Source organism: Panicum virgatum, chromosome 5K, assembly GCF_016808335.1.
Source record: "Panicum virgatum strain AP13 chromosome 5K, P.virgatum_v5, whole genome shotgun sequence".
In the NCBI taxonomy this organism is placed as follows: Eukaryota; Viridiplantae; Streptophyta; class Magnoliopsida; order Poales; family Poaceae; genus Panicum; species Panicum virgatum.
This window is the reverse complement of record NC_053140.1, coordinates 13561543-13588749: the sequence shown is the minus strand read 5'-3', so window position 1 is coordinate 13588749 and position 27207 is coordinate 13561543. Positions and strand designations below refer to the sequence as shown.

At 47.3% G+C, this 27207-nt stretch overlaps 4 protein-coding genes and 2 long non-coding RNA genes across 18 annotated transcripts; 4 read left to right on the top strand and 2 right to left on the bottom strand.

Annotated features, from left to right (window-relative positions):
- Window positions 1–2894: 2894 nt before the first annotated feature.
- Window positions 2895–11710, bottom strand: LOC120706483 (protein CHROMATIN REMODELING 35-like). Of its 7 annotated transcripts, none has more exons than XR_005688317.1 (7): window positions 11461–11710; window positions 9494–10107; window positions 9061–9363; window positions 8282–8452; window positions 3423–5179; window positions 3271–3345; window positions 2895–3190 (listed from the first exon to the last, which is right to left on the bottom strand). XR_005688317.1 is itself a non-coding variant. In XM_039991144.1 (6 exons), the coding sequence occupies exons 1-6, from the start codon at window positions 11585–11587 to the stop codon at window positions 3342–3344; spliced, it is 2976 nt and encodes a 991-aa protein (XP_039847078.1). In that variant the 5' UTR covers window positions 11588–11710; the 3' UTR covers window positions 2895–3341. The 7 variants fall into 7 exon arrangements, 3 of the variants coding, with proteins under 3 accessions (XP_039847078.1, XP_039847077.1, XP_039847079.1); XR_005688318.1 differs by having other exon boundaries at window positions 2895–3180; XR_005688316.1 differs by having other exon boundaries at window positions 2895–3180; window positions 3271–3349; window positions 11461–11709.
- Window positions 11711–13887: 2177 nt separating this feature from the next.
- Window positions 13888–17407, top strand: LOC120706482. The gene is made up of 3 exons (XM_039991142.1): window positions 13888–14147; window positions 14792–15123; window positions 15195–17407. Exons 2-3 carry the CDS (start codon window positions 14804–14806, stop codon window positions 17038–17040), a joined length of 2166 nt encoding a protein of 721 aa, XP_039847076.1. The 5' UTR covers window positions 13888–14147; window positions 14792–14803; the 3' UTR covers window positions 17041–17407.
- A 1443-nt stretch (window positions 17408–18850) lies between these two features.
- LOC120706481 lies at window positions 18851–21748 on the top strand. 6 transcript variants are annotated; one of them, XR_005688313.1, is made up of 7 exons: window positions 18851–19430; window positions 19636–19819; window positions 19956–20019; window positions 20473–20525; window positions 20698–20914; window positions 21198–21244; window positions 21393–21748. It is a non-coding gene; the product is annotated as an uncharacterized LOC120706481 (long non-coding RNA). The 6 variants fall into 6 exon arrangements; XR_005688312.1 differs by having other exon boundaries at window positions 18979–19533; window positions 20473–20623; window positions 20696–20914; XR_005688310.1 differs by having other exon boundaries at window positions 18982–19533.
- A 704-nt stretch (window positions 21749–22452) lies between these two features.
- On the top strand, window positions 22453–23325 carry LOC120709706 (protein MIZU-KUSSEI 1-like). The gene is made up of 2 exons (XM_039995375.1): window positions 22453–22956; window positions 23062–23325. The coding sequence occupies exons 1-2, from the start codon at window positions 22453–22455 to the stop codon at window positions 23323–23325; spliced, it is 768 nt and encodes a 255-aa protein (XP_039851309.1).
- Window positions 23326–23655: 330 nt separating this feature from the next.
- On the top strand, window positions 23656–26792 carry LOC120706480. Its single transcript, XR_005688308.1, has 3 exons — window positions 23656–23983; window positions 24286–24716; window positions 25634–26792. It is a non-coding gene; the product is annotated as an uncharacterized LOC120706480 (long non-coding RNA).
- LOC120706479 lies at window positions 24888–26324 on the bottom strand. 2 transcript variants are annotated; one of them, XM_039991139.1, is made up of 2 exons: window positions 25623–26324; window positions 24888–25192 (listed from the first exon to the last, which is right to left on the bottom strand). In XM_039991139.1, the coding sequence occupies exons 1-2, from the start codon at window positions 26171–26173 to the stop codon at window positions 25144–25146; spliced, it is 600 nt and encodes a 199-aa protein (XP_039847073.1). In that variant the 5' UTR covers window positions 26174–26324; the 3' UTR covers window positions 24888–25143. The 2 variants fall into 2 exon arrangements, with proteins under 2 accessions (XP_039847073.1, XP_039847075.1); XM_039991141.1 differs by having other exon boundaries at window positions 25657–26227.
- Window positions 26793–27207: the final 415 nt, after the last annotated feature.

The following is a 27207-nucleotide window of genomic DNA, read 5'->3' as shown; positions in this document are numbered from 1 at the left end:
TCTGCGACATGACTGCCAAAACCATGCTCTTTCCACTCTTTTGGCAATGAGTACTGCTCGTCATCAGATGAGTCCTCATATTCTTCCATCTCTATTGCGGTTTGATCTTCTGCCTCCATCTCGTCCACAATATTATGTATCCTCTCTCCCTCATCAGCAAGGCCATGTGGTCCCATGTTTTGGTTCTCTGTCTCTTCTGACTCATCTTGCTCAACATAATTGGTCTCTCTTCGAATATTCGGAGTTCTTTGATCTGCACAATGTTGGATTTCATTTTGTGTCTTCTCCTGAATTTGAACAAGAATGGCCAGAGGCCACCCACGCTCTAGAGCTGCTTGCATGTACTTCTGCTAGTCATCAGTGCTGTGTATCATCATTAATTCCCATAATTCACTTTCTACCTCCCAATTAACAAGAGACTAGACAGTGATCACATGTGTCAACTTATCAACATGGAACCCACGCTGCAGCCACTTACATATGGAACCAAAACTCCTTTCCAGAGGTTTATCTATGCCGCTAGATGTGCGCTTAAAGGCAGAAAGATCTACTCCATTTGGCCCATACATAACATTGTATTCACCATAAAATACTTGAAACTGCATCTTGCTCGACATATCTGTATATCACATAATACTTATCGAGTTATACTCTTTACTTCACTACCTTATTCAATAATCCGTAAAAACTAAGTATGAAATTCAACTACAACGTATAAGTATTCATAACTACGTGATGACACTCGAATTCTATACTGCATATGCCAAATTCTATTCTAAATCATAATTAATTTATAAACACGTCTCTAATAGTACTGTAATTGTAATAATAAATGCGTAAAACTAATTTTCTAAACTAATTTACTACTACGTAACTACAAACTAAAGTATCATTGAACTCCTACTTAAATGGTTCTACTATAGCACTAATTAAATTAAATTACTCATATTTAAATACGTAGTACTTAAATATAACAATATTTAAACTAAATGTACTAACCTGCAGATCACAAGTGCTGAATCCGGCAAGGCTTCGTCGCTTTCCTTCTCCTCACTCCTCTCTTTTTTTCTGGATTTTTGGTGGAATTTTCGGGCTCAAATGAGGAGGGAAGGGGAGGGCTGGGACTTTTATAAGGCGGGACACCCCGGTCGCCCGGGGGGGGGGGCGACAGGCCCCCTGTCGCCCGCAGGGGGGGCGACAGGCCCCCTGCCGCGCCCGTGGGCTGGGCCCAGCGGCGGTCGCCCGTGGGCTGGGCGACAGGCCCCTGTCGCCCCCCCCCCCCCCCCCCCCAACGGGCGACAGGGTTTTTTTTTTTCTCCAGAGACTTCGTTGCAAATTTGAAGAAAAAAAAATTACACATTAGGCCTGTCGCCCTATGGGAGAGCGACCGGGGTATATTTTTGAAATATTTCAAAACAAACATATATTTTTGAAATTTTAATTTTTTTAAAATATAAAAAAGAAAAAACCGCGAGAACCGCAGCAACTGCAGGCCCAGCCCATAGTAGCAACAGTAAATAGAAATCAGCTCATTCAAGCCCCGTGCGACAGCGGCAATGGCACCCGCGCGCGACTGCGATTATTGGGAGGGGGGGAGGGTGTGGAGCTGTCGGCCTGCTCCTGACCATGGGCGGGTCGTGGCCTGCTTGACCTTGGGCTGCGAGCCCAGGTGCTGCTGGTCGGTGCAGGCTTGGCGGTGGCCTGCCTACCTGCCCGTTGCTGTGGCCGCGCGTGCGCCTCCTGGGCAGCTGCTTGTGGTGGCTGGGCCTGCTCCACGCTCCCTCCGCCTGGGCCGAGCTGGGCCAGGCGCCTGCTGGCGACACCGGCCTGCTCCATTTTCCGAAATTGCAGCACGGTACGGCAAATACTACTGTAGAGTTTGAATTGTCAAATTCAGATGAGAGCTAAGCATTATTGCAGTAGGTGTTTCTGTAGCCTTAATAAAATAGTAAATCGTCTCAATGTTGGCTCAACTTTGACAGGCAGCCTAATCGACTCTTGTACTTCCTAGTAGTAATTCTCAAGCACCATACTGAATTAAATGAACTCTAAGTACCACTAAGCAAACAGGCTTGCTACTTTACTGGGAACTTGGGCGCAATAACTAATTTTGAATTCAACAATTTTAAAAAAAACTGCATTAGCACTACTATCTTATGCACATTTTAACTTTTTTAAGCACAGCGAACAAAAAGCAATCAAACAAAAGAAATCAAATTTAAGTTTAGCTGCTCTCGTGGCAATGCATGGGCAAAAGTCAAGTTAGGGGAAAATTAGTTATTTCGAATCTAAGGAACATACTGTAGTGGGGTGCTGCCCATTCCTCCATACGAAGAAAATGGCACTACTATCCATGCTTGCGATGGTCGGTGAGTCCTGAAGTCTTTTTTTTTAATTATTATTATCAAAAGTCTGGGTTCTTGGCACTCAGACAGACTGATGCCACAGTCGTGTTGGAGAGTGCCCCATCTAGGCCGCTACAACTTCTGTAAGCTCAGGTGGCACGAGCAGAACACAAGTGAACGGAACAAGAACAACCACAACCATCACTGCTCCCTTCCTGCCTACACTGTCCCATCTTGCCTTTCGTATGTTCCAGATAAAACAAAAGAAGACAAAAACAAAAGGAGCTTTTCCATATGATGTTCTAACAGGCAGATATCTTAATTCATATGCGTTGAGAAAGAGAGCTTCGTAATTCATAAACCAAGTGAGTGCCAGAACCTATGACGAGCCATACTAAACATCATAGCAAACCACCAGTACGGTTTTTAAACATCTCAAGCACACAGTACCTCTGAGCTCTCCAATGGCCTCTGCTCGCTTCTGCCTGCATTGCATTGGGCACAGAACGAAGGGCACTGCATAGTTCCAACACCCAAGAACAAAACAGCTGCATAACCTCCAATGCTGGAGAACAAAACAAACTGACTGCAGATTCACAAAAGGGTTTATTGAGTTATTTACTGTTGCCCACAGAAACTTTATGAGGAGAAAACGATGGCTGTTAATCCTCAGAAACTTGACCTACGACTACGAGTCGCGAGGATCAACCTGATTGCTGTCACAAGTTGGCACATACTACAAAGGAGCCATACCACAAACATAGTTTGAAAATGACAAAGAAACAGTAAAGCCCTAGCTTAGATCAAACTGAGGTCTGTCACCACAATGAAGCCATTGTATCACCCTGCCCAGAAACAGTGCTCGTTAAAAGCATTGTTTTCATGATGTAATGTAAGGCATGATTCTAGAGGAAAATCTTCTTACATCTGATCATGTACCAGCTTGGAAGATCAGCATTGCAATATTTACATGGCGTCCAGTGGCCACAAAGCTTCTTACCTACCTACAAAGGCAAATTCTGGATGAGACTACTAGCATGCAAAACAATATAGAGACATTGAGAGGCAGGAGTTCACCTTCTATACAGTGCCTTGACATCCTGACGCATTGCTTTAGTATCCAATAATTCATCCCCACAGTCATCAATATCAACTTGACCAAGTTTGAAGTCTTCTGTTGTGCAGTGCTCACTCCATTCGAACCACAGCTTCGGTATAACTTCCTTCTTGAATGCAGTCTCATGGTGCTTCTCCTCGGCAGAATCAGCAGCTACAAGCCTGTATACAAACACTTTCTTCTGCTGTCCAGGCCTGAATGCACGCCCAATCGCTTGACGGGTGACAGATGGGTTCAGGTGAACATCCAAAATGACAACTCTCGACGCGCCAACAAGGGAGATACCCTCGCCACATGCCTTGATAGAACCGAACAGTACTTTTGCATCAGCAGAGTTGTTAAATTGGTCAACTAGCAATTCTCTGTCTTCTTGACTAGTATCACCAGATATCATGAAAATCTCTTTCCCCACATGCCAGCCTTTCACCTTAACCAGCAGCCTTTCCAAAAATCTCATTGGAAGTAGATATTGGCTAAAAGCAAGTAATTTCTCTCCTGCGGAACTAGCAAGTGACAGGATATTCATGAAAAACCTGGCCTTCACCCCATCTCTCACATCGATGGACTCAATCATAGTATCAATTGATTGATCTGTTAAGTTGTTAGCCCTATCCTCAGCATTAACTTCTGAAATTTCTGAAAGACACGGATGCACATACAATGAAGTATCTACTGCACTTCTTTTGAACTTGTCATATGCTCTCATCTTCTTGTGAATAACCTCTTTCTGAATGGAAGTCAGGTTCAAGAACACGCTGAAGTCAACCAAGCCAGGTAGTTCATCTAATATGTCACCTTTGTAGTAGTGAAGGACATCCTTGGTAAGCTCTCTAAGACTTCTAATGACATGAGCTTTTCTCTTGAAGTTGTCGTCATTCAACAGCGTTCCTTCAACTGACTCAGTAAATGCATTGTAGCCAATCCCTTTCGAACTTCTACCTGACATTTCTACTTGACTCATTATCCGTCTAACAACAGGACGGGATGATTCCATTTTGAGAAATTTTGGGCGAACAAGATTCAAAATGTTAAACACTTCCCCAACGTGATTCTGGAATAGTGTACCTGAAAGGACCACTTTGTGTGGTGTTTCCACTCTACTCAGAGATTCTAGTACATCAGTCTCCCTATTTCTTGGTGTATGTCCCTCATCCATTATCAAAAGGTTGGGGACCTTTAGCAGCCTGTCCCTACATGCAGCTGCTGCTTTGCTGCCCCCATCATCAGAGACAATTGTGGAGAACTGCTTGTATCCAAGAAACAGTATACTCATCTTGTCTTCCCAAGATTTGAGGACTTCCAATTGGTCTACTCTTTTTTCAGCCTTAACAGAGTAGAAATCATACAATGGTATGTCCTGTACTTGCCACTGTTGAATTTCTTTCTTCCAAGTACCCAATATCCCTTTGGGTAGCACAACAAGGGGCCTTGCAGATGGATACCTTGCTAGGAAGCTCTGAATAAAACTTATAAGCATAAATGTTTTCCCCGAACCTGGGGCATGAGCAAGAATGCAACCTCCAGGCTTGTCTCCGATCAAATTCTTAACCAAAAAGTTGAATCCTTCCAACTGATGTGGTCTCATTTGCTTCGCATGTCTAGGATGAATAGCAATATCTGCAACTATGAATTCTTCAGACAGTCTAACGCTACCACAATCTATGTCATCAGCGTCCTTTGAATGTCCTCCATAGCAACTTGTTCTTCTCCTTGAAGCCTGAAATAAAGAAAACATTAAAGTCACTTGGTTCCTCCAATACTACTCTCTTCTGTGCAGATTTACACATTTGAATCTCATGATTATAATATACTCTCTTCTATGCCTGAACCTTGAACTTATTTCTTTCGGGTTTCATCTCTAGCCTACCCCAACTTGCTTGGGAAAAAAAGGCTTGTTGTTGTTGTTGTTGTTGTTGTTGTTGTAGTTATTTAGGGGAGCAACCAAAAAATCTCAGGCTTTCAGCAAAATGCCCTAAGTTCAAGGTTACTCTGCAAGTATAAACATGTCTTATGTAGAAATGAAAAAAAGCAACTACTGATATCTGAGTTATATTCCAATGATTTTCTATTGTTTCATACTAGCTGGAACTGATGTGAGAAAGACTAGACCAGGGGGAGACCCCCGGACCTCAAGGTCTAAACAGTGTAACTCGGGAGAAGTTAGCCTATTAGCAAGAAAAGGTTTTAACATTCTCAAGGAAATGTCAGTATGACATTTGTTTATACTCCCTCTGTTCAAAATTGTAGGTCATTTCAGCAAATGGAGATATATAGTTTTTGCTACGTATCTAGATATAGCGTATATCTAGGTGCATAGCAAAAACTATATATCTAAATTTACCAAAAAGACTTACAATTTGAAACGGAGGCAGTATTTCACAACTTGTTCCATGTGCATACAAGGTGAGGATAATGAAATTATCGAGGCAGAGTATAGAGGTAGTGCATGTCAAGTGGAATAGACAGGTAAGCTAACAGCACAAGTGCTCAAAAGTTGAAACTGTAAGGATCATGTAGCTGGACTGATGTCAAAAACTATGGAACTAGTGCATATGAACTGAAATGAGACGATAAGCTAACATCGTAGTCATAGGTGTTTAAAAATTGAAACTGCAACGTAAGTGACACAGAACTAATGTAAGAATTAACTACCAGGCCATTTGCTAAACAAGAACACCCCAACACGGAGCCTGTTCTTAGGATTTTGAACAACAACAACATAGTCTTTTTCCCCCAAGCAAGTTGGGGTAGGCTAGAGATGAAACCCGAAAGAAATAAGTTCAAGGTTCGGGCACATTGATAGCTAGTCTCCAAGCGCTCCTATCCAAAACTATCTCTTTAGAGATATTCCAATCCTTAAGGTCTCTCTTAACCGACTCATCCCACGTCAGTTTAGGTCTACCTCTATCCCTCTTTACATTATCGACCCGCTCAATATCCCTCTTTACATTATCGACCCGCTCAAGAACCCCATTACGCACCGGCGCCTCAGGAGGCCTTCGTTGGACATGTCCAAACCATCTCAGCCAATGCTGGGTAAGTTTCTTCTCAATTGGTGCCACCCCGACCCTATCCCGAATAATTTCATTCCGGACTCTATCCCTCCTTGTGTGCCCGCAAAACCACCGCAACATCCGCATCTCTGCTACACTCAGTTGCTGGACATGTCGCCTTTTTGTAGGCCAACATTCAGCACCGTATAACATCGCCGGACGAATTGTTGTCCTATAGAATTTGTCTTTTAGCTTTTGTGGCACCCTCTTGTCACAAAGGATGCCAGAAGCTTGCCGACATTTCAACCAGCCAGCTGAAATTCTATGCCTAACATCTTTATCAATGTTGTCATCCTTTTGTAGCACCGATCCTAAATACCGAAAAGTATCCTTATGGACCACCACTTGCCCATCTAGACTAAAATCTCCCCCCTCATGCCTAGTCGCGCTGAAATCGCACATCATGTACTCGGTCTTGGTCCTACTAAGTCTGAACCCTTTCGACTCTAACGTGCGTCTCCACAACTCTAACTTCCTATTAACCCCTGCCCTACTCTCGTCAACTAGCACCACATCATCAGCAAAGAGCATACACCAAGGGATCTCACCTTGTATATCCCTTGTGACCTCATCCATCACTAAAGCAAATAAATAAGGGCTCAATGCTGACCCATGGTGTAGGCCTATGTTAATAGAAAAGTCAGTGGTGTTGCCATCACATGTCCGGACAAACGTCGTCGCATCCTTGTACATATCCTTAATGAGGGTAATGTACTTAGTTGGGACTTTGTGCTTCTCCAAAGCCCACCACATGACATTTCTCGGTACTTTGTCATATGCCTTCTCAAGGTCAATGAAGACCATGTGCAAGTCCTTCTTCTGCTCCCTATATCTCTCCATCAACTGTCGTATTAAGAAAATCGCCTCCATGGTTGACCTTCCAGGCATGAACCCAAATTGGTTTTGGGTCACACTTGTCACTCTTCTTAGGCGATGCTCGATAACCCTCTCCCAAAGCTTCATCGTATGGCTCATCAGCTTAATCCCACGGTAGTTAGTACAACTTTGAACATCGCCCTTGTTTTTGAAGATAGGTACTAATATACTTCTCCTCCATTCTTCCGACATCTTGTTTAACCGAAAAATGAGATTAAAAAGCTTAGTTAACCATACTATTGCTCTATCTCCTAGGCATCTCCACACCTCAATGGGGATACCATCAGGGCCCATCGCTTTACCTCCCTTCATCCTCTTCAAAGTCTCCCCGATCTCTACCTCATGAATTCTCCTCACAAAACGTCTATTGGTATTGTCAAAAGAGTCATCTAACTCAAGGGTAGGGCCCTCACTCTCCCCATTAAACAACTTGTCGAAATACCCTCTCCATCTATCCATGATCTCCTCATCCTTCACTAGCAGTCGATCTGTCCCATCCTTAATGCATTTGATTTGGTTGATGTCCCTTGTCTTCCGCTCGCGGATCCTAGCCATCCTATAAATGTCCTTCTCCCCTTCTTTCGTGCCTAGCCGCTGATACAGGTCATCATACGCCTTACCCTTTGCTACACTCACAGCTCGCTTTGCAACCCTCTTCGCTAATTTATAGCCCTCGATGTTGGCTGCACTCTTGTCAAGGTGGAGGCGCTTGAAACACTCCTTCTTCTTAATAGCCCTTTGCACCTCGTCGTTCCACCACCAGGTGTCTTTCCCCTCCTGTTTACCTCCCCTACTCCCAAAGTGAAAACTACATGCATGCATAAAAATAACTTTAGTGCTAAATGAACAGGAGCTGCAAAGGCCTCCTATATCTCAAACAAATTACCAACCTTTTTCCACTGATAATCAATTATTGATTCAGCTCTTCTCACAATCATTCCACAGACACGGCATACATGGCCCAAGTCTTCATGAATCCGAATGTCATGATTGCAGTCGACATCCTCCACCTTTCCATGATCCTCTTCTTTCTCATTTGCCGCCTCATCAAATGCATCAATCTGGACCAATAAAAGTAACCAAATCAACAATACAAATAATACAAAATGGTCACCAACAACTGAACTGAACAGCAAGTATGCAAACTTGTCATGATAGCTAGGAAGCCTCACAAAGGCAAGGGAATGCATTTTTTTAACACTTCAGCTAATGAACCCCTAATCATTATTTATCACTTAGCTCGCATATAATAAGATACTCCCTTTTATTGGGAGTTATTATGTCACGATACAAAGTCATCATTGTAATCTAGGTGTATTTGTCATGGCTGTGCGTAAAATTTAATACAGTACAAAATTTTAATAAAGTTATTGTGATCATGGCATGTCTATTGGAGCATTTCATCCCTTATAGGCACAGCTTTTCTACATATCTAACAAATTATGTCGGGATCTTTTGCTTTCCTGCAGTGTTCATATTGTTGGCTTAACCTTACATTGTGAAATGGGGTATATTTCTTGCAATCAACAAGACATAATATACTACCAGGAAGATGCTTCGTAGAAAGCAGCGTTCAATATTCAAATAGATAATACAACATGTATTCACAAGCAGAAATTTTTTAAAGAGTGCTGCACTATAAACCAAATTTTTTGGTTGACACGCATACCTTTGTACTTTCGATGGCCAACGCAAAATCCTTCCAATATTCCTCAAGACTGTCACTTTCATTTTTTGGTTTCTCCTCTTCCTTCATAGGCAGGTCAGGTTCTGATGAAATATCAGTTTGTCCTAAATCCAATGACAAATCAGCAGCTACTGGATCTGTGCCAGATTTTCTTTTCCTTTGTCTAGGGGCAGTGGTAGCATCTTCGCTGACATGCAAGCTGGGGTCTGATCTCCTTCGCTTTTTCTCTGTAGGATGTGAAAGGAACACTTGTGTTTCTGCTCTCTTCTCTGCAATGTTAACAGCCTAGAATGAAAAACAAGTAAGCGTTGGAATACAAAGTCGTTCATCTTGGCACAAATAGTAGAATAAGCACAAAAATACAGATTTGTAGAATTGAACATTCACTAATTAATTGGAGTTGAAAGGTAAATACCACAAGATCTTGCATACGCTGCTCCTCAGGCCTTTTCTGCAATACAACTTTCTCATACTGAACAGATGGCTGCCAGCTGGTTTGCAAAGGAAATTGATTCACTAAAGCTGCACTTTGACCATATGGAACAATCTGTGTATTTTTGTTTCCTTCAATATGCATGCTTCCAAATGCATGGCTCATCCCATTGGATGGCACCCATTTCGTGATATTACTAGCCAATTCAGATGTTGTCAGTTCTTTGTTTATCTTTAGGGAAAACTTATTGGATCCTGAATGGTTTCCATCCTCATCATCTGAATCACCAATTTCTATTATTTCAGTATTTTCTTGTTGTTTTCTTGGCTCCATAGAATAATTGTTCAATTTGCCACCTGCCATTCTGTTGGCTATCACAGAATTTTCAGAGGGACGTTCCAGACTAGAAAGGAAGTTGATCAATTGTATCTTGCACTGATGAATGTTTTCCCATTCCTTGCTAGCACTGCCAAATTCCAAACTGGGGACCCTACTTGCAACAGGAAGTGCGTGACCACTGGAATAGGTTGCAACTCCAGGTGTTAATACACTGGTATTATGCTCAGCAGATTTCTTGTGCCTTCTGTAAAATATGCCTACAAGAAACAATAGGATTACTATCATGGGAGAGAAAGGCCAAGTAAATTTATTCACAATGCCAGATCATGTATATTTCTACAAAAAACATCAACAACACATTTCCAAAAGAGAAGCACAGGCATTGTAATAAGTTGCAAAATACAACACAGATTTTGTTTGCAAAGTTCTAGCAGTATAAATGCATCTAACAGCACAAATATATAACAAAAAAAACTTGATTTTACTAGTTGTTAACATAATGTTAACCTCATGAAGATGTTAATCAGAAGAAAATAGCATGTGTAACGAAGTCAACCTGCTTATGTAGCAAGAAGAGTAATCATAGCAAAAGAATGAACATTTCATGTATATGTTATGCATTTTTACTTTGTCTGCATATTAACATGGAAATGGTGAAAACAGAAGCTGAGTAATCATAATAAAAGAATGAGCATTTCGTGTATATGTCATGTATTTTTACTTAGTCTGCATAATAACATGGAAATGGTGAATACAGAAGCTGACCCAGCAAGCAATATGTGAGCAATGAGCGTGGTCACGCTACTGCTTACACCGTTGCCACATTCATTTCACTACCCCACATGAAGTACAAGGCAACCGTTCATTCTCTACAGTTTGTGGGTAAAGATCAATGCCATCTATAGCTGACTAAATATTGAGCAGAGCACAACGGGAACATAAAAGAAAACCGTTATCATCTCTGCTTCACCTGTTATGCGTCCTTAGACATTCTAAATCAGAGTATTTCAGCAAACAAAACAGAGGCAGGTATCCTCAAAGCAGAACAGAAAAAACAGCAGCGCATAACTTCTTATGCACAAAGAAAGATAACAGGACAAATAGTTCAGTCTGAAAGATGCCCTCAATCCAAAAGCCATTTTCCTACGGGAGCTTATGGCTCTGAGTTTCAGCGTTTCACCTTCTGCCTAACCAGCACATGGAAAATTTTATCCTAGCAAATCCAGGGAAAAACACATACAGAGGGCTATAATGAATGCCTAAACAAGGCTTTCCACCCATCGAACCATGATAATTTCAGCCTAAAAAAAAGGCAAGCCATGCCGCATTGCCACTGTGACCGACCTCCCCCCCCCCCCCACCCCCCCCCCCCCAATTGAACCCCAACAGAACCCTAAATCCCCACCGTAGCCCTCGGCCGAACAGCGCAAAATGCAGCCCCAACATCCCCCAAGCCAACGGAGATCCCGCGTCCCCTCCCACGCGCGAACGAAGAAATAAAGGGGAAAATAAACAAAGAGCATCCCCCCCCCCCAACAAGTAGGAATATGGTAGCCGCAGGGGAATCCGCGAGACGCAGGGAAGGAGGGGGGGGATGGGGGGAGGCTCACCGGAGGTCGGGGTCAGCGGGTCGCCGCAAGCGGCGGCCATGGCGGGCGAGGCAACGCGCGCACCCGCCGCGTGTCGTGGGGTTGTCGACACGGACGCCGGGCCGGTGCGGCCGGTGAGATGCGTCATGTCCGTGGCCGCAGCGCGCGTGTGGGGAATCTCCGCCTCCACTGGGGGAAGCGGAGTCCGACCAGGCGGGGTGGTGCGGTGGGGTCCAGTGGACAGGGTTTTTTTAGCTCGGCCGAATTTAAGAGCATCTTTCAACTCTTAGACTGTTCTCACTGGCGTCCCCTACAGAATCCTGGAGGACGCCGGTACAGGAAAATGACCTACAGCGGCGTCCCAACTCCCTTAGGTCTAGGACGAGCGAAGGATCCTCCATTCCTAGAGGCCTTTGGGGACGTCCTGTATCCATTGCGGCCCCACCTCGCCTCCAAGGAAGCTGTTGCTCCCCGCGCCTGCCTAGGTCGCTGCCCGTCCGCGCTCGCCATGGCCGTCGCCCCGCCGAGCTCAAGGCGGCCGAGCTCGAGGCGGGGCTCCGCTGCGCCGCCAAGCTCGAGGCCGCTGAGCTCGATGTAGGGCTCCGCCTCGCCGGGCGGATCCGGCCGCCGCAGCATGTCCTCGGGGTGGATCCGGGCCCCGCATGGCCAGTGCGAGGCAGGGACCGCCGCGCGCGGAGAGGGAGGATGCCGGCGCGGCCGGAGCAGAGAGAGGGAGGGAGGAGGTCACCGCGCGCGCTGCGGAGGTCGACGCGGCCCGCCATGGCCCGCCTCTAGGCCCACTAGCAACCGACGTGCGCCTGCCCCGCCGCCGCTCTACCCCGCCGCGACCGCCGGCCAGGCGCTCCGCCCGGCCCCACGCCACGCCTGCTCGCTGGCCGCTGCTGCTCCTCCTCCTACCCCTGTGCTGCTCCGCAGAGCTGCCGCCGCCGCCGAACGAGAGCTCCGCGGGCTCAGTCATGGCCGCCGGCCAGGGAGGGGGAGAAGGGGGGGCGGACAACAGGGGGGCCAGATCTGGCTGCCGCGCCGCTCGAGCAGGCAGAGCTCGGCCGTGGTGCCGTGCCCGCCGTCCTGCCTGCGCACCATGGGCAGCCCCGTCCCCTGCCGCCGCCGGATCGTGCCACGGCGGCCTTACGCCGGGTGAGGCGGAGGAGGGTGCCACCATGGCGGCCATGGCGCAGCGGTCGCCCTCGAGGACGCATGACCACCGCGCGCGCAGGGCCGGCTGAGGATCTGCCCGGGGAGAGAAGGGAGGGAGCTCGAGGCCGGCGCCACCTCACCGCCGCGACGCAGGGGTCGGCGGAGCTCGAGGCGCAGGGGCCGACGGATCTGGCCACGGCAGAGCTCGAGCAGGCTCACCGGCGCGCGAGGCCGATGGAGGGAGGAGGCGTGGGGGCGGCGCGGCGTGGAGAGAGAGGAGGAGCAGGGGCGGAATGAACGATGGGAGGGGGAAAGAAAAGAGAGAATGACGGATGGGCCCCACTTTTGGTAGTTGGTATAGGGAAGAGATTTAGAGAATGGATGGGTGTAGAAAAATGTAGTATAGAGGAAAGAATTTCGATGACCAGGCTAGAAATATTCTCTTACTCGAAGACGGATTTCATCTGCACTTTGTTCCGGTGGATTATGCACGGGTACCCAGTGGCTACTTTGAAGCATGGTCTCTCAGGTTACAAATTCAGATGGTCTGCCAGATTTGGAGTTCGTAGCCGTTTAAAGTGGGTCAGGTCTGGTCTATATGGAAGCATTGGCCTGGTAAGGAAGAAGCAACACGATATGACTTTGTCGTGGTGGTACTTGTTACTAATTCACCGGTTCTAGGAAGAAATTCTTAGGTCTGACCTTAATTGGTTGAACCTGGCAGTGACTTTGTTGAAGGCATTGTTTGGATTAAGATGAATTACTCCCTCAGGTGAAAACCTTTGATCTGGTCTTAATTGGTTGGGTCACTGCAATGTCGGCACGTGCGCGTGTCGTTTCCTCGTTGGAGGCGTTATCTTGGGAGCCTACTTCATAGTCCAAGAGTTGCTTTGGTTTGCGAAGCGGATGAAGGTGAAGTCGCTTGTGGTAGTTTGATGCGGCATGATCTTCAGGTCATGACTTTTTTTTCTTTTTTTCATAGGCTGTGTGTATTTTAGTTATGCAGAGGTCGAGATGACTCTTATATAATTGTCTAAGATTAATAAAGCTTTTTTTTTTAAATAGAAGAGGATGAGCGTGGATAGTCTCGTACCTTGACCAACTCCGGCTGACTGGCGGGCACCGCTTCGAGGGATCCGCTTCCCGCCTCGCGGTCCGGCTCGGCCGCTCGGGAGCACCGGCACACCGGGTCACGGACACGATGCTACGGCCCACGACCACGGGTCCACGGGTACCCGTGATCTGCTTCTGACATGCGGGGCCCCGCTCGCGAACCCTAGATCCGAACAACCCCGCACTCGGCTGGCACGCGATCCCTTGCCTTATCTCCCCGAGCCATTACCAGCGGCGGCTGGAACCGGGGGAGCCCCGTCGCCGGCCACGCCCCACCGCCCGCGCGCGTCGGGCGGCATCCCATCGTCGCTGGGTACGCGGTGTCGGAGCCCGCCGCCCCCGCTTGCGGCGCCCGGAGCGCCCGCAGCGCACCGCCGACGCCGGCCGGCGATTTCCCCGCGCCGCGCCCTAGACTCGCAGATCCGCCGACGTCCCAGGTAATCGAAGCGCCAGCTCTGTGGGGTGCAAGTGTCTGTTAGGTTTGGTGCGTAGCTTCAACCTGAAATCGGCTTTGGTTGATCCGAGCCGGGCACACGAAGCCGATTTTTTAGTATCTGCTATTTGCTTTCTCAAAGTAATGTATCATGGTACACTAAACGCCCCTCTCTCCGCGATTGGAAAAGGGGGCCAGCTATTTCAGTCGTTTCACATGTCCCATGCATTAGTTTCTAGTAATAATAAGTTCAAATGGGATTTTATCATGGAAGACTTTGCCATTATGTGAACGAAAAAATGTTGCTATTATGTATAGATCAATTAATTTTAAGGTGGTTTGTGGAAGAGAAGTATGGACTGCTCAGATTACTACAGCTATGTCACTCATTTCGTTCACTAGACACACCTTTTGTTTGCACATAGGCCTATGTTTCTAGAACTATTACTGAATTTGAACTCCTGCAAGTGGTTGGGTTGTTATTAAACATTGCATTTAATCGCTGGAGATGTGCGTTACTTCTTTTGAACTCAACCCTGATCATTTAATAAGATTTCGCAGTCTGTTAGCATCTCCGCTCGCACGTGGAGTTTCTAGAGAGGATCTGTTAAAACAAGCCTAATTCTTGGATTGATGCCTCTTTTGTAGGAAGCAGAACTTATGGGGAAGGAACAAATTGTAGCTGTTCTTCAAATAGGTGGAGAATTCACCACCGATGCAGATGGACACATGTCTTATTCTGGTGGAGAGGCACACGCAATGCTTGTCCAAAGTGACTGGACTTTTAGTACATTTAAGCAAGAGATATCATCGACACTTAACAACCTGAAACTTGATCAGTTCGCATTCAAGTATTTCCTTCCAAAGAATGATAAAACCTTGATTTCTATTTCCAATGACAAGGACCTACGCCGCATGGTTGAATTCCATGCAGAGTCAGAAACAACATACATTTATGTTATGAAGAAAGCTGACAACAGGTAGTTGCCTACTTTCACAAATTTCTTGTAATTGCACAAGTTGGAGAATGACATGAGGTTTTTTTGTTCAGGTCAAAGAGCATTGTTCCTGTCTCGGATGCTGCTACAGATGCCTTTGCTGTTGTCCCAACAACTCAGGATGGGTCTAAAAGACAAAAGGTTTGTGCAAGTTGGAAGAATGTGATAACTGGAGTTGGCCAAGTGTTTGAAGGTCCTAAGGATTTCCGTGATGCCTTACATAAGTATGCCATCGCGCATAGATTCCATTACAGATTTATCAAGAATGATTCATCTCGTGTGACTGCTGCATGTACTGGTGAAGATTGCCCATGGCGAATACATGCTTCTAAGTCCCCTGCAAAGAAAGAATTCATGATCAAGAAAATATCTGAAAGCCACACCTGTGAATCAGAAACAGTAAAAAGTCATCGGTTGGCTTCTCAACGATGGGTTGCTAGTGTCATAAAAGAAAAGTTGCGTGATAGTCCAAACTACAGACCAAGAGATATTGCAAATGATCTTCAACGTGAGTATGGACTATGCCTGAACTATTCACAGGCTTGGCGTGGTAGATCAATTGCTCAAAAAGAACTTTATAGCTCACATGAAGAGGCATGCAGTCAGCTACCTTGGTTTTGTGAAAGGATTGTAGAGACCAACCCTGGAAGTGTGGCAACTGTAGTGGCTTTGGAAGATTCAAAGTTCCGATTCTTCGTTGCATTCCATGCGTCACTCTATGGTTTTCAGCATGGGTGCAGGCCACTCCTTTTTCTTGATGCAATTACTGCAAAGCCAAATAAGCATTGGAAGCTACTGGCTGCTACATCGGTTGATGGTGAAGGTGATGTGTTCCCAGTTGCATTTAGTGTCGTAGATGATGAGAGTCGTGAAAATTGGCGTTGGTTCCTTGAGCAACTAAAATCTTCACTTGGGACATCTCGACCCATCACATTCATATCAAATGGAGAACATGGACTTTGGGATGAAGTATCTTCAGTTTTCCCTGAGAGTCATCATGGCTACTGTGTGGAGTTTCTTGTTGAAGAATTTAAGACGCAACTGGATGATGCATGGACTGAGGAACTAAAAGAAGCCATGGTTGAGCATCTTAAGAAAGCCATATATTCATGCACAGCTGACGAGTTCAATCACTATATTGAGCTCATCAAAGGTGAATCTGACAAGCTGGCTGATTGGCTTATGGAGATCAAACCTGGGCATTGGTCAGATGCCTATTTTGAGGGATCACGTCATGGACAGTATTCTTGCAATATTTTTGGCACTGTTTCTGAGTGGATTCCCACGAGATATGAACTTTCGGTTGTGCAGTTGGTTGACACAATAAGATGCAAGCTGATGGAGATGATGTACACTCGCAGGGAGTCTTCTAATGCATGGACTGAGGTATTAACACCTGCAGCTAATCAGAAGCTGCAGGAAGAGCTGCTCAAAGCTCACACGCTCAACGTCTTACCAGCAGAAAATGATGAAAGCGGTAGTAACACGTTTAAAGTCTGCGATGACTCGGTTAATGTTGTGAACCTTAACAAATTGGAATGCACCTGCCGAAAGTGGTATGTTTCTGGGTTGCCATGCATGCATGCAATCGCAGTATTTGAGCGCACCGGACAATATCCATATGACTACTGCCTGAAGTACTTCACAACGGAATTCTACCGCTTGACCTACTCCTTGTCAATAAACCCCATACCAGATGTTGTTGTGCCTACTACATTAACTGATCCAGCTCAGAGCCCAGCAGCATACCCATGTCCAATTCGAACCCGTCGCCGTGTTGGCCGGCCCAAAGAGAAGCCAGCTGATCCTCGCATTGCAATTAAGAGGGCAGTGCGCTGCAGCAGGTGTAAGGGTTATGGCCACAATAAGGCAACTTGCAAGGTTCCGATCAGCATGTAGTCTTGGTTCAGCTATGCAATGTACATTAAGGCAGAGTTGATGGCATTATTCTCTGCAATGCTAGTGTTTCTGCTTCTTTTGATAGACTCTGATATATGCTCTACAGCTCTGGTGTTGATTTTTAAGCTCCGAATTGCTTTTTATTTTGTCCATTGCGTAGGCTAACTGTACTCAGTTTGTGAAGTAAACATTGTAGCCAACACTGGGGAAAGCCTTGGAGGGTATGTGTTGTACTGCAACCCAGCTATACAGTCTGCTCATTCTCTTTCCCGTGCTGGCCGCTGTGGATTCCTTACCATCTCAGACAGTTAACTAATTATCCAAACTCTTTCTCATTCCTTGGAACACTTCAATGTGTCCATCATTATTTCGTTTGCCGTTCATCATTGTTCTGACATTCGTTTTGTTCTTCCTGGAGTATTTTCTTATCGACAAGGCACTGGACATTGACATTCTCTTTTGGTATGTTTATTGTGCTTAGGGGTGGTAGTAGCCTCTAAACAATCCAAGTTGGTCATTATATATTTTTAGCTCAAAATTGTATCAGATTAGAGTCCGGCTCTTAGATAATTTAAGTCAATTTTTTTAAGCAATAGGAGTGGATGCGCATCCCCTACTGATTACATATAAATTAAAATAAGAAAAGTCTAATCTAAGTCAAATTTTAAGGTCCTTTGCCACCCCCTGTCTCACTTGAGACTGAACAAGCTTCATACTAAGCAAGGCTGCAATTTTGCTTCTAGGCCAGTTCATGTTTGAGCTGTTTTAGCATATTTGAGTCCACCAGTATCATGATGTATTTGTTGATTTAGTATTGTTCATAAATGGAAGATGGGGAACAGCGCCATCATCTTATATATGATGATGATTATCAAGATGTTTTTATAAGCCCGATTGGGTAGTGGAGACACAGTAGGGCTCGGTGATCTCGAAAGCATGGAGTGTGTGAGCGCCCTTGTATATGCCGGAGAAGATTTCTATAGATGAAAGTTCCTTCCCACGGCTTAAGGGGAGGCCGTCCACGTCGGCGTTTTTTTCTCAGCCGTCCGATTCTCCATCGAATGGTCCATACAGCGCGCGATTTGCTCCACTGTGCTTCTGGCGTCCGTCCCCGTCGTCAACGCATGTGGTCTTCGTTTCCCACTGCGTCCTCAGTCATCCCAGCGTTCACATGCTGCTGCACGGCTCCTTATTGCACGCCGTCCAAACCTTGTTGTTGTCCCCGTCCAGACGTTCAGACCTTGTTGTTGTCTCCGTCAAGATGAAAGTTCCTTCCCACGGCTTAAGGGGAGGCCGTCCACGTCGGCGTTTTTTTCTCAGCCGTCCGATTCTCCATCGAATGGTCCATACAGCGCGCGATTTGCTCCACTGTGCTTCTGGCGTCCGTCCCCGTCGTCAACGCATGTGGTCTTCGTTTCCCACTGCGTCCTCAGTCGTCCCAGCGTTCACATGCTGCTGCACGGCTCCTTATTGCACGCCGTCCAAACCTTGTTGTTGTCCCCGTCCAGACGTTCAGACCTTGTTGTTGTCTCCGTCAAGGCATGAATGCCTGACACTTTCAAACCTGCGATAGGCTCCCTCTCCCCCTGTCCTGCCCCCTCCACTCCCTCCTCTCTCCGCGGCCGCCCCTCCTCCTCCCTCCTCCCTCCCCTGCTCTCTTCTCTCCCTCTCCACCCGGCGGCGGACCTCCGCGCGCGTGGCCACGCGACGGCGGGAGCGGCCTGCGCGCGGCGGGGCTCCTGCGCGCCGGCGGTGGGGCGGCCTGTAACACGACCTGCGCGGCTCGGCGGTCCTCCTCCATGGTCCCTCCCTTGGCGCCCATGGCGGGTCCCTCCTCCATGCGGGACGCGGCGAGCGCGTGCGCGGCGGCGAGCAGCGGGGTTTGCTGGCGCGGAGCAGGAGCCATAGCGCGGGGCGGACCTCGAGCGCGGCAGACACGGCGGCCATGGCCGGCTCGGGACGGCGCGTCCCTCGTGGTCGGGCCCCCTCCCCGCACCATCCCTCTCCCCGGTGGCCGGCCACTGCAGGACGGCGCAAGGCGAGGCGGGCGTCCTCCTTCCTCCCAACATGGCAGTGGCGCGCGGGGCCATGGCGGTGGATGGCCAGATCTGCACGGCGGCGACCCTCCAAGGTCCAGCGGCGGCCGGATCCGCGCGGGTCTGGCGGTGCTCCGAGCTCCGTGGCCGGAGTTCTGCAGCTCGCCAGGTGGAGCTCGCCGGCCATGTGCGTCGCCCGCGCGGTCACGATGGAAGGTTGCAGCCCCCACACGCGCCGCGGCGACGTTGCTCGCCAGTGTTGTGGCCCCCATCATTTCAGATCTGCGGCCTTCTTCCTTACCCAGGAAGCCAAGCTTCTTCGTCACCGGGATCCACACGCCCTCGTCCTGCTAGGTTCCATCCTCCGTCCCCTATCCTCCTTCTCTGCTGTAGTGGTCGTTGCCTGGTTGCCATTCTGTTGATTGGGTCTTTGGGTGTTGCCTCTCGTCGTCCCAAGGTCCGCTTTGTTCCCCTTGCAGTTCTCCTGGTCCTCCCCGTTTTTCTTTGATCCGTTAATGGTTACCTTCTACTTCGAATCTCTGATGGTTTGACATTGCAGGTTTCGTTCACGGTGCTTCTCTGCTCCTGCTTGGTCCCCAGGTGCTTGCCTTCTTCAAAAAAAAAATTTACAACGAAGGAAGCGAGCATGTCTGATCCCCTCCATGCATCTTAATCCTTCTGCTAAAGAGAGGGTTTGCTGCCCGGTCGGGGATCTCAACAAAAGAAACAAAACCAGAAATAAGGTATACTAACCGCACGTGATCTCGTCCCTATCCTCCTATTTGTTCTGTTAGACACCTGCTTCTGTTTTCCTAGCAGTATAAGCCCGTGTTTATCCTGAAACTGCCAACAAAAATGACCATTCAATCGTTTTTTTAGGCCTATGAAATTTCTTCCCTGCCTACTGCCGCCCTAATTGGAGGTCCTTCACCGAATGCAACAGGTACAAACCCCACTTCCTTCCTGTGGTAGGAATAGAATTAATAAACAATCAGCTCCTCCAGTATCATATTGTTTCCTCTGCCTTGACAGAACAGAGATCAGTATATTTTGTATTCTTTTCTATATTGGATTAACTTACTAAGTCACTATGACCTTTCCTCCGTTGGATATGCCAAGGATCTCCTAACCTATATCTCTAGCTTTTAAAAAGGTTCAAGAACTTAAATGAGTTTGAATGTATTGACAGAACAACTCTTAGCTACAATATGTTTTTCAGTGTGGCATGCTGCGTTATCACATCGACCAAATCAATTGATTAAATATCTGGCTTATCATGTTTGAGAAAATGAAACACCATTCTGGTTTTCTCTTAGATTGCTGCTCAGATTCATTCGTCATGACTTTGATCCACTAAAAAAATCTAATATTTAATTTATTATGTGAACTATCTCAGAGAGTTTTGCCCAGGAGCTTGTTGAGATGTCTGTTTCAGACCTAAAGTTTAAGGTACATCATCCCTCTTTGTATGGTGATGCTTGCCACAAGAAATTTTTGAATTCAGTTTTCAGTCATCCAGTATTTTAGGTTGTTCTGTTTGTAATCAGGTTAGTTTTTACTTGCCTGCTTCTTTTTTTTGGGGAATGTCTCCTGACAATGGAAATCATTTGCATTTTTAGAGACTGCCAGCCTTGGAACTTTTCTCAGTTACTTTCAAGGAAGGTGTAGAGCATGAGGCATTATTAGATTGAGATGATGAACTATATGATGGTGAATCAAGCGAACTTCAGAGTATTGGCCTTCAGTCAGGTGGGACTTGCCCACTGCCTGAAAATAGACATGTCGATGTTTCAGGAAGTCGACAACCTGTCAATCCCCCTTCATACGAAGTTTTACAGGTATTATAGTTTGCAAAATTCATATGAATTTGTTCTGAGGATCTTGCAATTCATCTAGATGCCTACATGTACATACAAACAATTCCTCTCCTGGTTGATGCATCGTTTTTTTTCCGGTAGCCTTACTAAGTGTTAGGACATACATAGTGAAATGGAGTACAAAGCTGTCAAGTTGAAAGCAAAGGATTTATGGAAGTAACATCTTTGGATTAGATCAAATTTAGCTACCTTAAGCTGTCATACTTCCCAAACAAGGGTTACACCTCGTTTACTTCTTTTACAGGTTTATTTAACTGCTTGTCTTGCAAATGTGAACATCAACAACAGTATGTAAGTAATGTTGTATCTTCTAACTTCTGTGTTGTACATACTACCAATATCAGAATTTACAACTTCAATCTGGAAAACCTAATGTGATAACAATGATTACTCCTTTCGTTATCTCAGAATTGATGAAATACTTGACCTTGTTGAGCAGGAGATGAAAATCAAAGTTTCTTGAAGATTTTGGTGTATCTTGTTGGAGCTTTTTCAAGTAAGATGGAAAAAGAAAAGTGCAGCCTACTGCATCTGCGGGCTGCGTGATCTTTGCCTTCCACTACCGCCGCTACCCGATTAGCCGGCATTTTCTGGTGCCACCACCGTATCATCTGTCAAAGGACCATCCAGATGTCCATTAGACACATTACTACCAGCCTAATGTGCTAAGCTAGATGCTTTGTTCCACTACGCCTTAATCGTATAACTATGTACCTATTCACCTTCCCTTGTAATAATTCTGTATTTGATGGTCTTATCTATTGTTAGTTGTGTTCTTCCTATTTTCTTTGTGAACCATCATTCCTCACATCCTTGTATCGTTCATCTGTATACTGTACTCGCAAAAATTAGCTTTATACCTATATCGTTACACAAACTAACACACCTTTCACGCGTCCGCGCGCGATGGCGCGCGTTATTCACTAGTTATCAAGAAGAAGATGAGCGACTTATGCGCCCTCGTTGTTTGGGCCGAGAATTTGAAGTGGGAAAACGTATGTCAATTGTGGCCCAGCCCAGCTCGCTGCCCAAGTCGCACAAGGATCATGTTTACATGATGATGAATCAGGACTTTTTTTTCAAAAAGATGTAGGAAGTATAATTTCTGGTTTATCCACTAACTAAAAATGCACATAGCCATTAAAATCTCACAAAAATTTAAGGCATTGTTAGGTTACATAGGATTTATTCCGCGCCGGAAATGATATGTACAACAAGAGAATCATGATAGATACAACAGATACCGAATTTATTCTGGGTCGATAACTTCATAACTTGTTTACCTAGTACTAGAAGCCAGCACAGGCAGGCCGTGCTGGCCCTCCTTGTTTTATGCAGAGCCATCAATTAGCGCCCAACTCTGGTGTGGTTTCCTAACCAAGACGCGCCCTCCCCCACCGCACGCCCATTTTCCTCGCGCATGCCACCGCCGGCGCCGCGGCATTCCCCTCCCCTGCCCCGTCCGACCGCCGCGCTGCCTCGGCAGCGCCGACCGCCTCATGACACAGCCCGCTCGGCGCCCCACGCCCTCCACGGAGAGCGCCGAGGTCGCCTTCTTCGGCGCCGCCTCCATCCCCGACCCGCGGTCCGCGCCGGCCGCCCCGCTCCCGGACATCCTCCCGTTCGCCGCCCACGCGTCGACGCCGCCGCCGCCCCCTCCGCCGGCGCCGGTGCCGCAGAAGCAGAAGCACGGCAAGGGCCGGTCGCGCCCGGGGCGCCTCATCCGGTCGGTGCGCGCCGCGTTCCGGTCGCTCCCGACCATCCAGGCGCCGTCCTGCCGCGGCATGCCGTCGCTGCACCACCTCCCGGGGCTCTACGGCCCCGGCGGCGCCGTCCGGAACCACTTCCACGGCGCCACGCACGCGACGGGGACGCTGTACGGGCACCGCAGGGCGCGCATCACGATCGCGTTCCACGAGAGCCCCGGGAGCCCGCCGTGCCTGCTGCTGGACATCGGCGTGCCCACGGCCAAGTTCATCCAGGACGTGAGCGCGGCGGGGATGGTGCGCCTCACCCTCGAGTGCGACAAGCAGCAGCAGCAGCACCACGCCGGCGGCGATGCGCCGCCGCCGCTGCGGCTGCTGGACGAGCCGGTCTGGGGTGCGGAGGTGAACGGCGAGAGCGTCGGGTACGCGTCGCGGCGGGAGGCGACGGAGCGGGACGAGCGCGTGATGCAGATGCTCCACGCCACGTCCATGGGCGCCGGCGTGCTGCCGGCCGACATGTCCCACCAGTCGGACGGCGAGCTCACGTACATGCGCGTGCACTTCGACCGCGTGGTGGGGTCCAAGGACGCCGAGACGTACTACATGCACAACCCCGAGGGCGGCGCCGCCGGGCCGGAGCTCACCATCTTCTTCATTAGGAATTAGCTAGCCTCAAACGACCCTTGATATGTTCTTTCATGCCAATATTATATTTGTCTGTATATATTATTAAATACCATTGGATTAGCCGAGTAGGTTACTTACTTATATATAGAGAGAAAATGATTATCAGTCAAAAGAAGTTCAGCTTGATATGAACATGACATCTCGCAAAAAAAAAAACATGCGCCAAATGGATAAATTTCTGTGGTGGTCAACTTGCATTTACATTGCCATCTCAATATTGTTGAAACATAAAAGGCAGTATTTTTTAAAGGAAAACAACTGAATAAATAGTGTAATTGAGTCGCGAACACATCCATGGGCCATCACATGCTCGCAGCGAGGCCTGCTCCATGCCCGCCGCGCACCATATCCGACTCGCTGACGCGGCCCGAAGGTCCCAATGGCCAATGCGCAACCTCCCCTGTCCGACTCGATCTCGCCCTCTCTCTCTCTCGTTTTCTCGATCCGACAGCCGGTGGCAGACGCGCCGGCGACCAGAACTCCAGAAGGCAGGCGCGACGCCGCGAGCCTCGACCGTGAGGCCAGCGTAAACACGCAGCAGCAGTGCTGGGAGGGGCAACAGGCAGATCAAGACACCCCCACGGTGGCTCGACGAGCGGAATCGACGCATCCCAATTCCTGATTTCCTCCGCGATTGGTATGGTACTTGCCAAAATCCATGAGTGTATTCCTTATCTTATCTGTAACTTATCTTTAAATATTTTTGAATTTCTATTTGTTAGCAAGGAAATCTTCAGTCTGAACAGTTTACGCTTAATCGCCTCATGATATTACAGATTCGCATTCAGAATTATCGCGTTTGAATTGCTTTTTTTGCTCACGGATTTCAGATTTCCTCATCCATAGCATATTTACTACGGCTCAAAATCTGCACGAGTAGATCGCTGGCAAAAATTCGCATGGATTTGTATGAGCATTTAGCTTACTTTTCTGATTCAGATTCACCGACGCGTCCCTGTTGGATCTCTCTCTGACCGACCGGACGTCCACGGTGGCGGCCGAACATGACACCGGGATTCTTCACGGGCCGCTCGGCGGAAGCACGACAAGCCGCCGGCCCGGCCCCGCGCGCATTCGCCAACCACACCGATCAGCCAGTCACCCGGGAGCTTCAAAAAGCAAAGCAACAGCCATTTCGTTAATCCTCTGATACATCGGCAGAGATAGTGCATATAATAAGAATCTGACGTTAGATGCATATCAGGGTAGAACGGTTGCAGCATTTGGCTAGATGCTCTGCCATGTCCAGAGCTCCATGAACTATCCACGATTCAACAGCATACAGGTCTTCATCTTCATCACTAATTTCAGGGGTCAGAGCACGCAAGCTTTTCTGTATGTTCTTCAGATCTTTTCCTTCTGGAATTCAGGTGCGTGCAATCAGCAACCAAGATCACTTTATATTTTTTTAATTCAGATTTGATCAAACAAGACATCTACTGTGTACATCTCAAAGAAGGGGCAGGCATTGCTACATCCAGAGCAGTGACAATGTTCTGCCTACCTTGATCAGATAATATGTGCACAAAGTCACCAATATCCAGATAACCAGATTTCATCATGAGTAGAGAAATAAAACATAGTAACATTGTATAGGAACCATTCCACAAATATAATTGATCATTAACTTGTAGTAAGATTGCAACTGTCCACAAATTATTGACAGGCAGAGTATAATTTCATCTCAGTTTGCTAGCTGAATAATTTAGTAGGTTTTGCATCACATGAGAACAAGTCACTCGCCAACTTGCCAACGCCTTCATCAATCAGCTCCTCAATCATTCCTGAGTGGAGTGGCTAGCGGAGTAGCAAGAAGAAATGCAGGACAAAAATGCCCAGGTTGTGCCTAGATTAAAAAAAACAATTGTAATCATTTAAATGTAACATAGAACCGTGAACTCAGTAGACATATCAGTTATCTGCATTTTTTCATCACTATGGCACAACAATACAAGATAAATTTAGTAGCTATCATAGATAGGCAAGTTCTATTGTAACCAGTTTGTATCTGTCAAGCTATAGATACATAATTGACCACGGAGCAACAAATTTAGATACAATGTGTGCACTTATAAAAATGCATATCAATTTTATAAGGCGCTGGTTGCATCCAAACACACAAATCAATTATAATTGTCTAGAAACATGTGGTTCAATGGACAGCTAACAATCTAGTTAATTTCATTGCATTTGGAATGACCAAGACAGTTTATTTCTTTGCAATTGAGAGGCTCAAACACAAAATTTCTTAGAGGTAACACAGACAAAATTATTACCAATCTCCCAGATCTGAAGATGGAAGTTTCATACATGGATTAGGCACCGAGCTATCACCACTGTCTTGGCACCAAGCAGCTGAGTTTGTCGCTGGTTGAAGGTCCTCATGGACTTGTGTGGGGGAGATGGGTGCTATCGATGTCTGGTCCACCCCCAGAGCATGTCCGCTGCAGCGCCGCCGGGGGGCAAGATCCAGCCCCGGAGCCGACTGCTGGCTTGCCGTGCGCTGCTTGTGCGCTGCTTCTCCTGTGTCGATGCCGCGGCCTTCAACTTCCACACCGCCGACCAACAGCGCGCCAAGGCAAGATCCAATCCCGGAGCAGGCCGCCGCCACCAACAGCGCCGTCGGGGCAAGATCCAATCCCGGAGCAGGCCGCCACCGCCGCCGACAGCGCCGCCGGGGCAAGATCCAATCCCGGAGCCTGCTGCCGCGGGCTGCGGCCTTCAACTCCCGGCTCCCACACCGCTGCTGCCGCTCCAGCAGTTGTAGCACTGCTGCTGCCTCGAGAAAGGATGAATAGAACACACCAGCATGAATCTTTGGCGCCATCGCCGGTTTTCTTCGCGCCAAAATGACCTCGCCGCATGGGATCGGCCGGAGTCGTCGTCGGTTGAAGACGATGCGTACAGCGGAGGGGGTGCTCGTCGATTCCGCCTCGGAGCACGGGCCTTCGCCGTCGCCTCCCGTCGCCTCACGAGACGACGGCACGACCGTCTCCGAGGCAGGGTTTTTTTAAGGGAAAATTCGATTCATACCACCACAACTCCGTGAAATTGGGTGTCATGTTGAAAATCATGTCACTCAATGGCATGATTTTCAACATGAGATCCAATTTCAAGAAATTGGAGTGGCATGGATCCAACTGACCCTTTTTTTTACCGACCGGTCGCCTCAAACCGCCGGCCTTCTATTCCGGTAAATCGGACCGGTTCGACCGGAAACCGGTAAAAACCAGTCAAATTCAAATTTCAAATTATAGACGCCAGTTCAAACGGTTTCCACCGGTTAGCCGACCGGTTTGAGTGGAAACCGGTCCGTTGAACAAAAAATCGACTTTGTTCAAAATTTGAATTTTTGTATAACATGTTTTTAGCCTAAATAAACCCTCCGACTCTCTTTTGTACTAATTTTACATTAATATAATGTATAATATGTTTTACATTGTATTTGTATACTTTTGTATGCACGTTTTTTTGTTTAACTTCAAATGCACGCAAAGTATACTAAATGAACGAATAGTTGAAAAAATTTGACATGATTAGATTCCTCGCAACTTGAAGTATTTTTAGGAATTTTTTCATTTTTTTAAATTCAAATTTGAATTTTATAATTTGGGCTGGTTTGAAACCGCCCCAAACCGGAACCGGTCCGGACCGGTTTGACCGGTTACCGTGGTATCTGGACCGGTTCCGGTCGGTAAATTTAACCCTGCTCCGAGGTGAGCCAGGAATTTTTTTTTGTAAAAAGACCATCTTACAGACGGCAAAAAAGACGCCTGTTGTACATGCCCTTAATCCCACCTCGCCATTTCGTGCGCGATCCGCGGCGGATAAAGCGCGCCCCCTTCGCGGCGGCCGTATCGC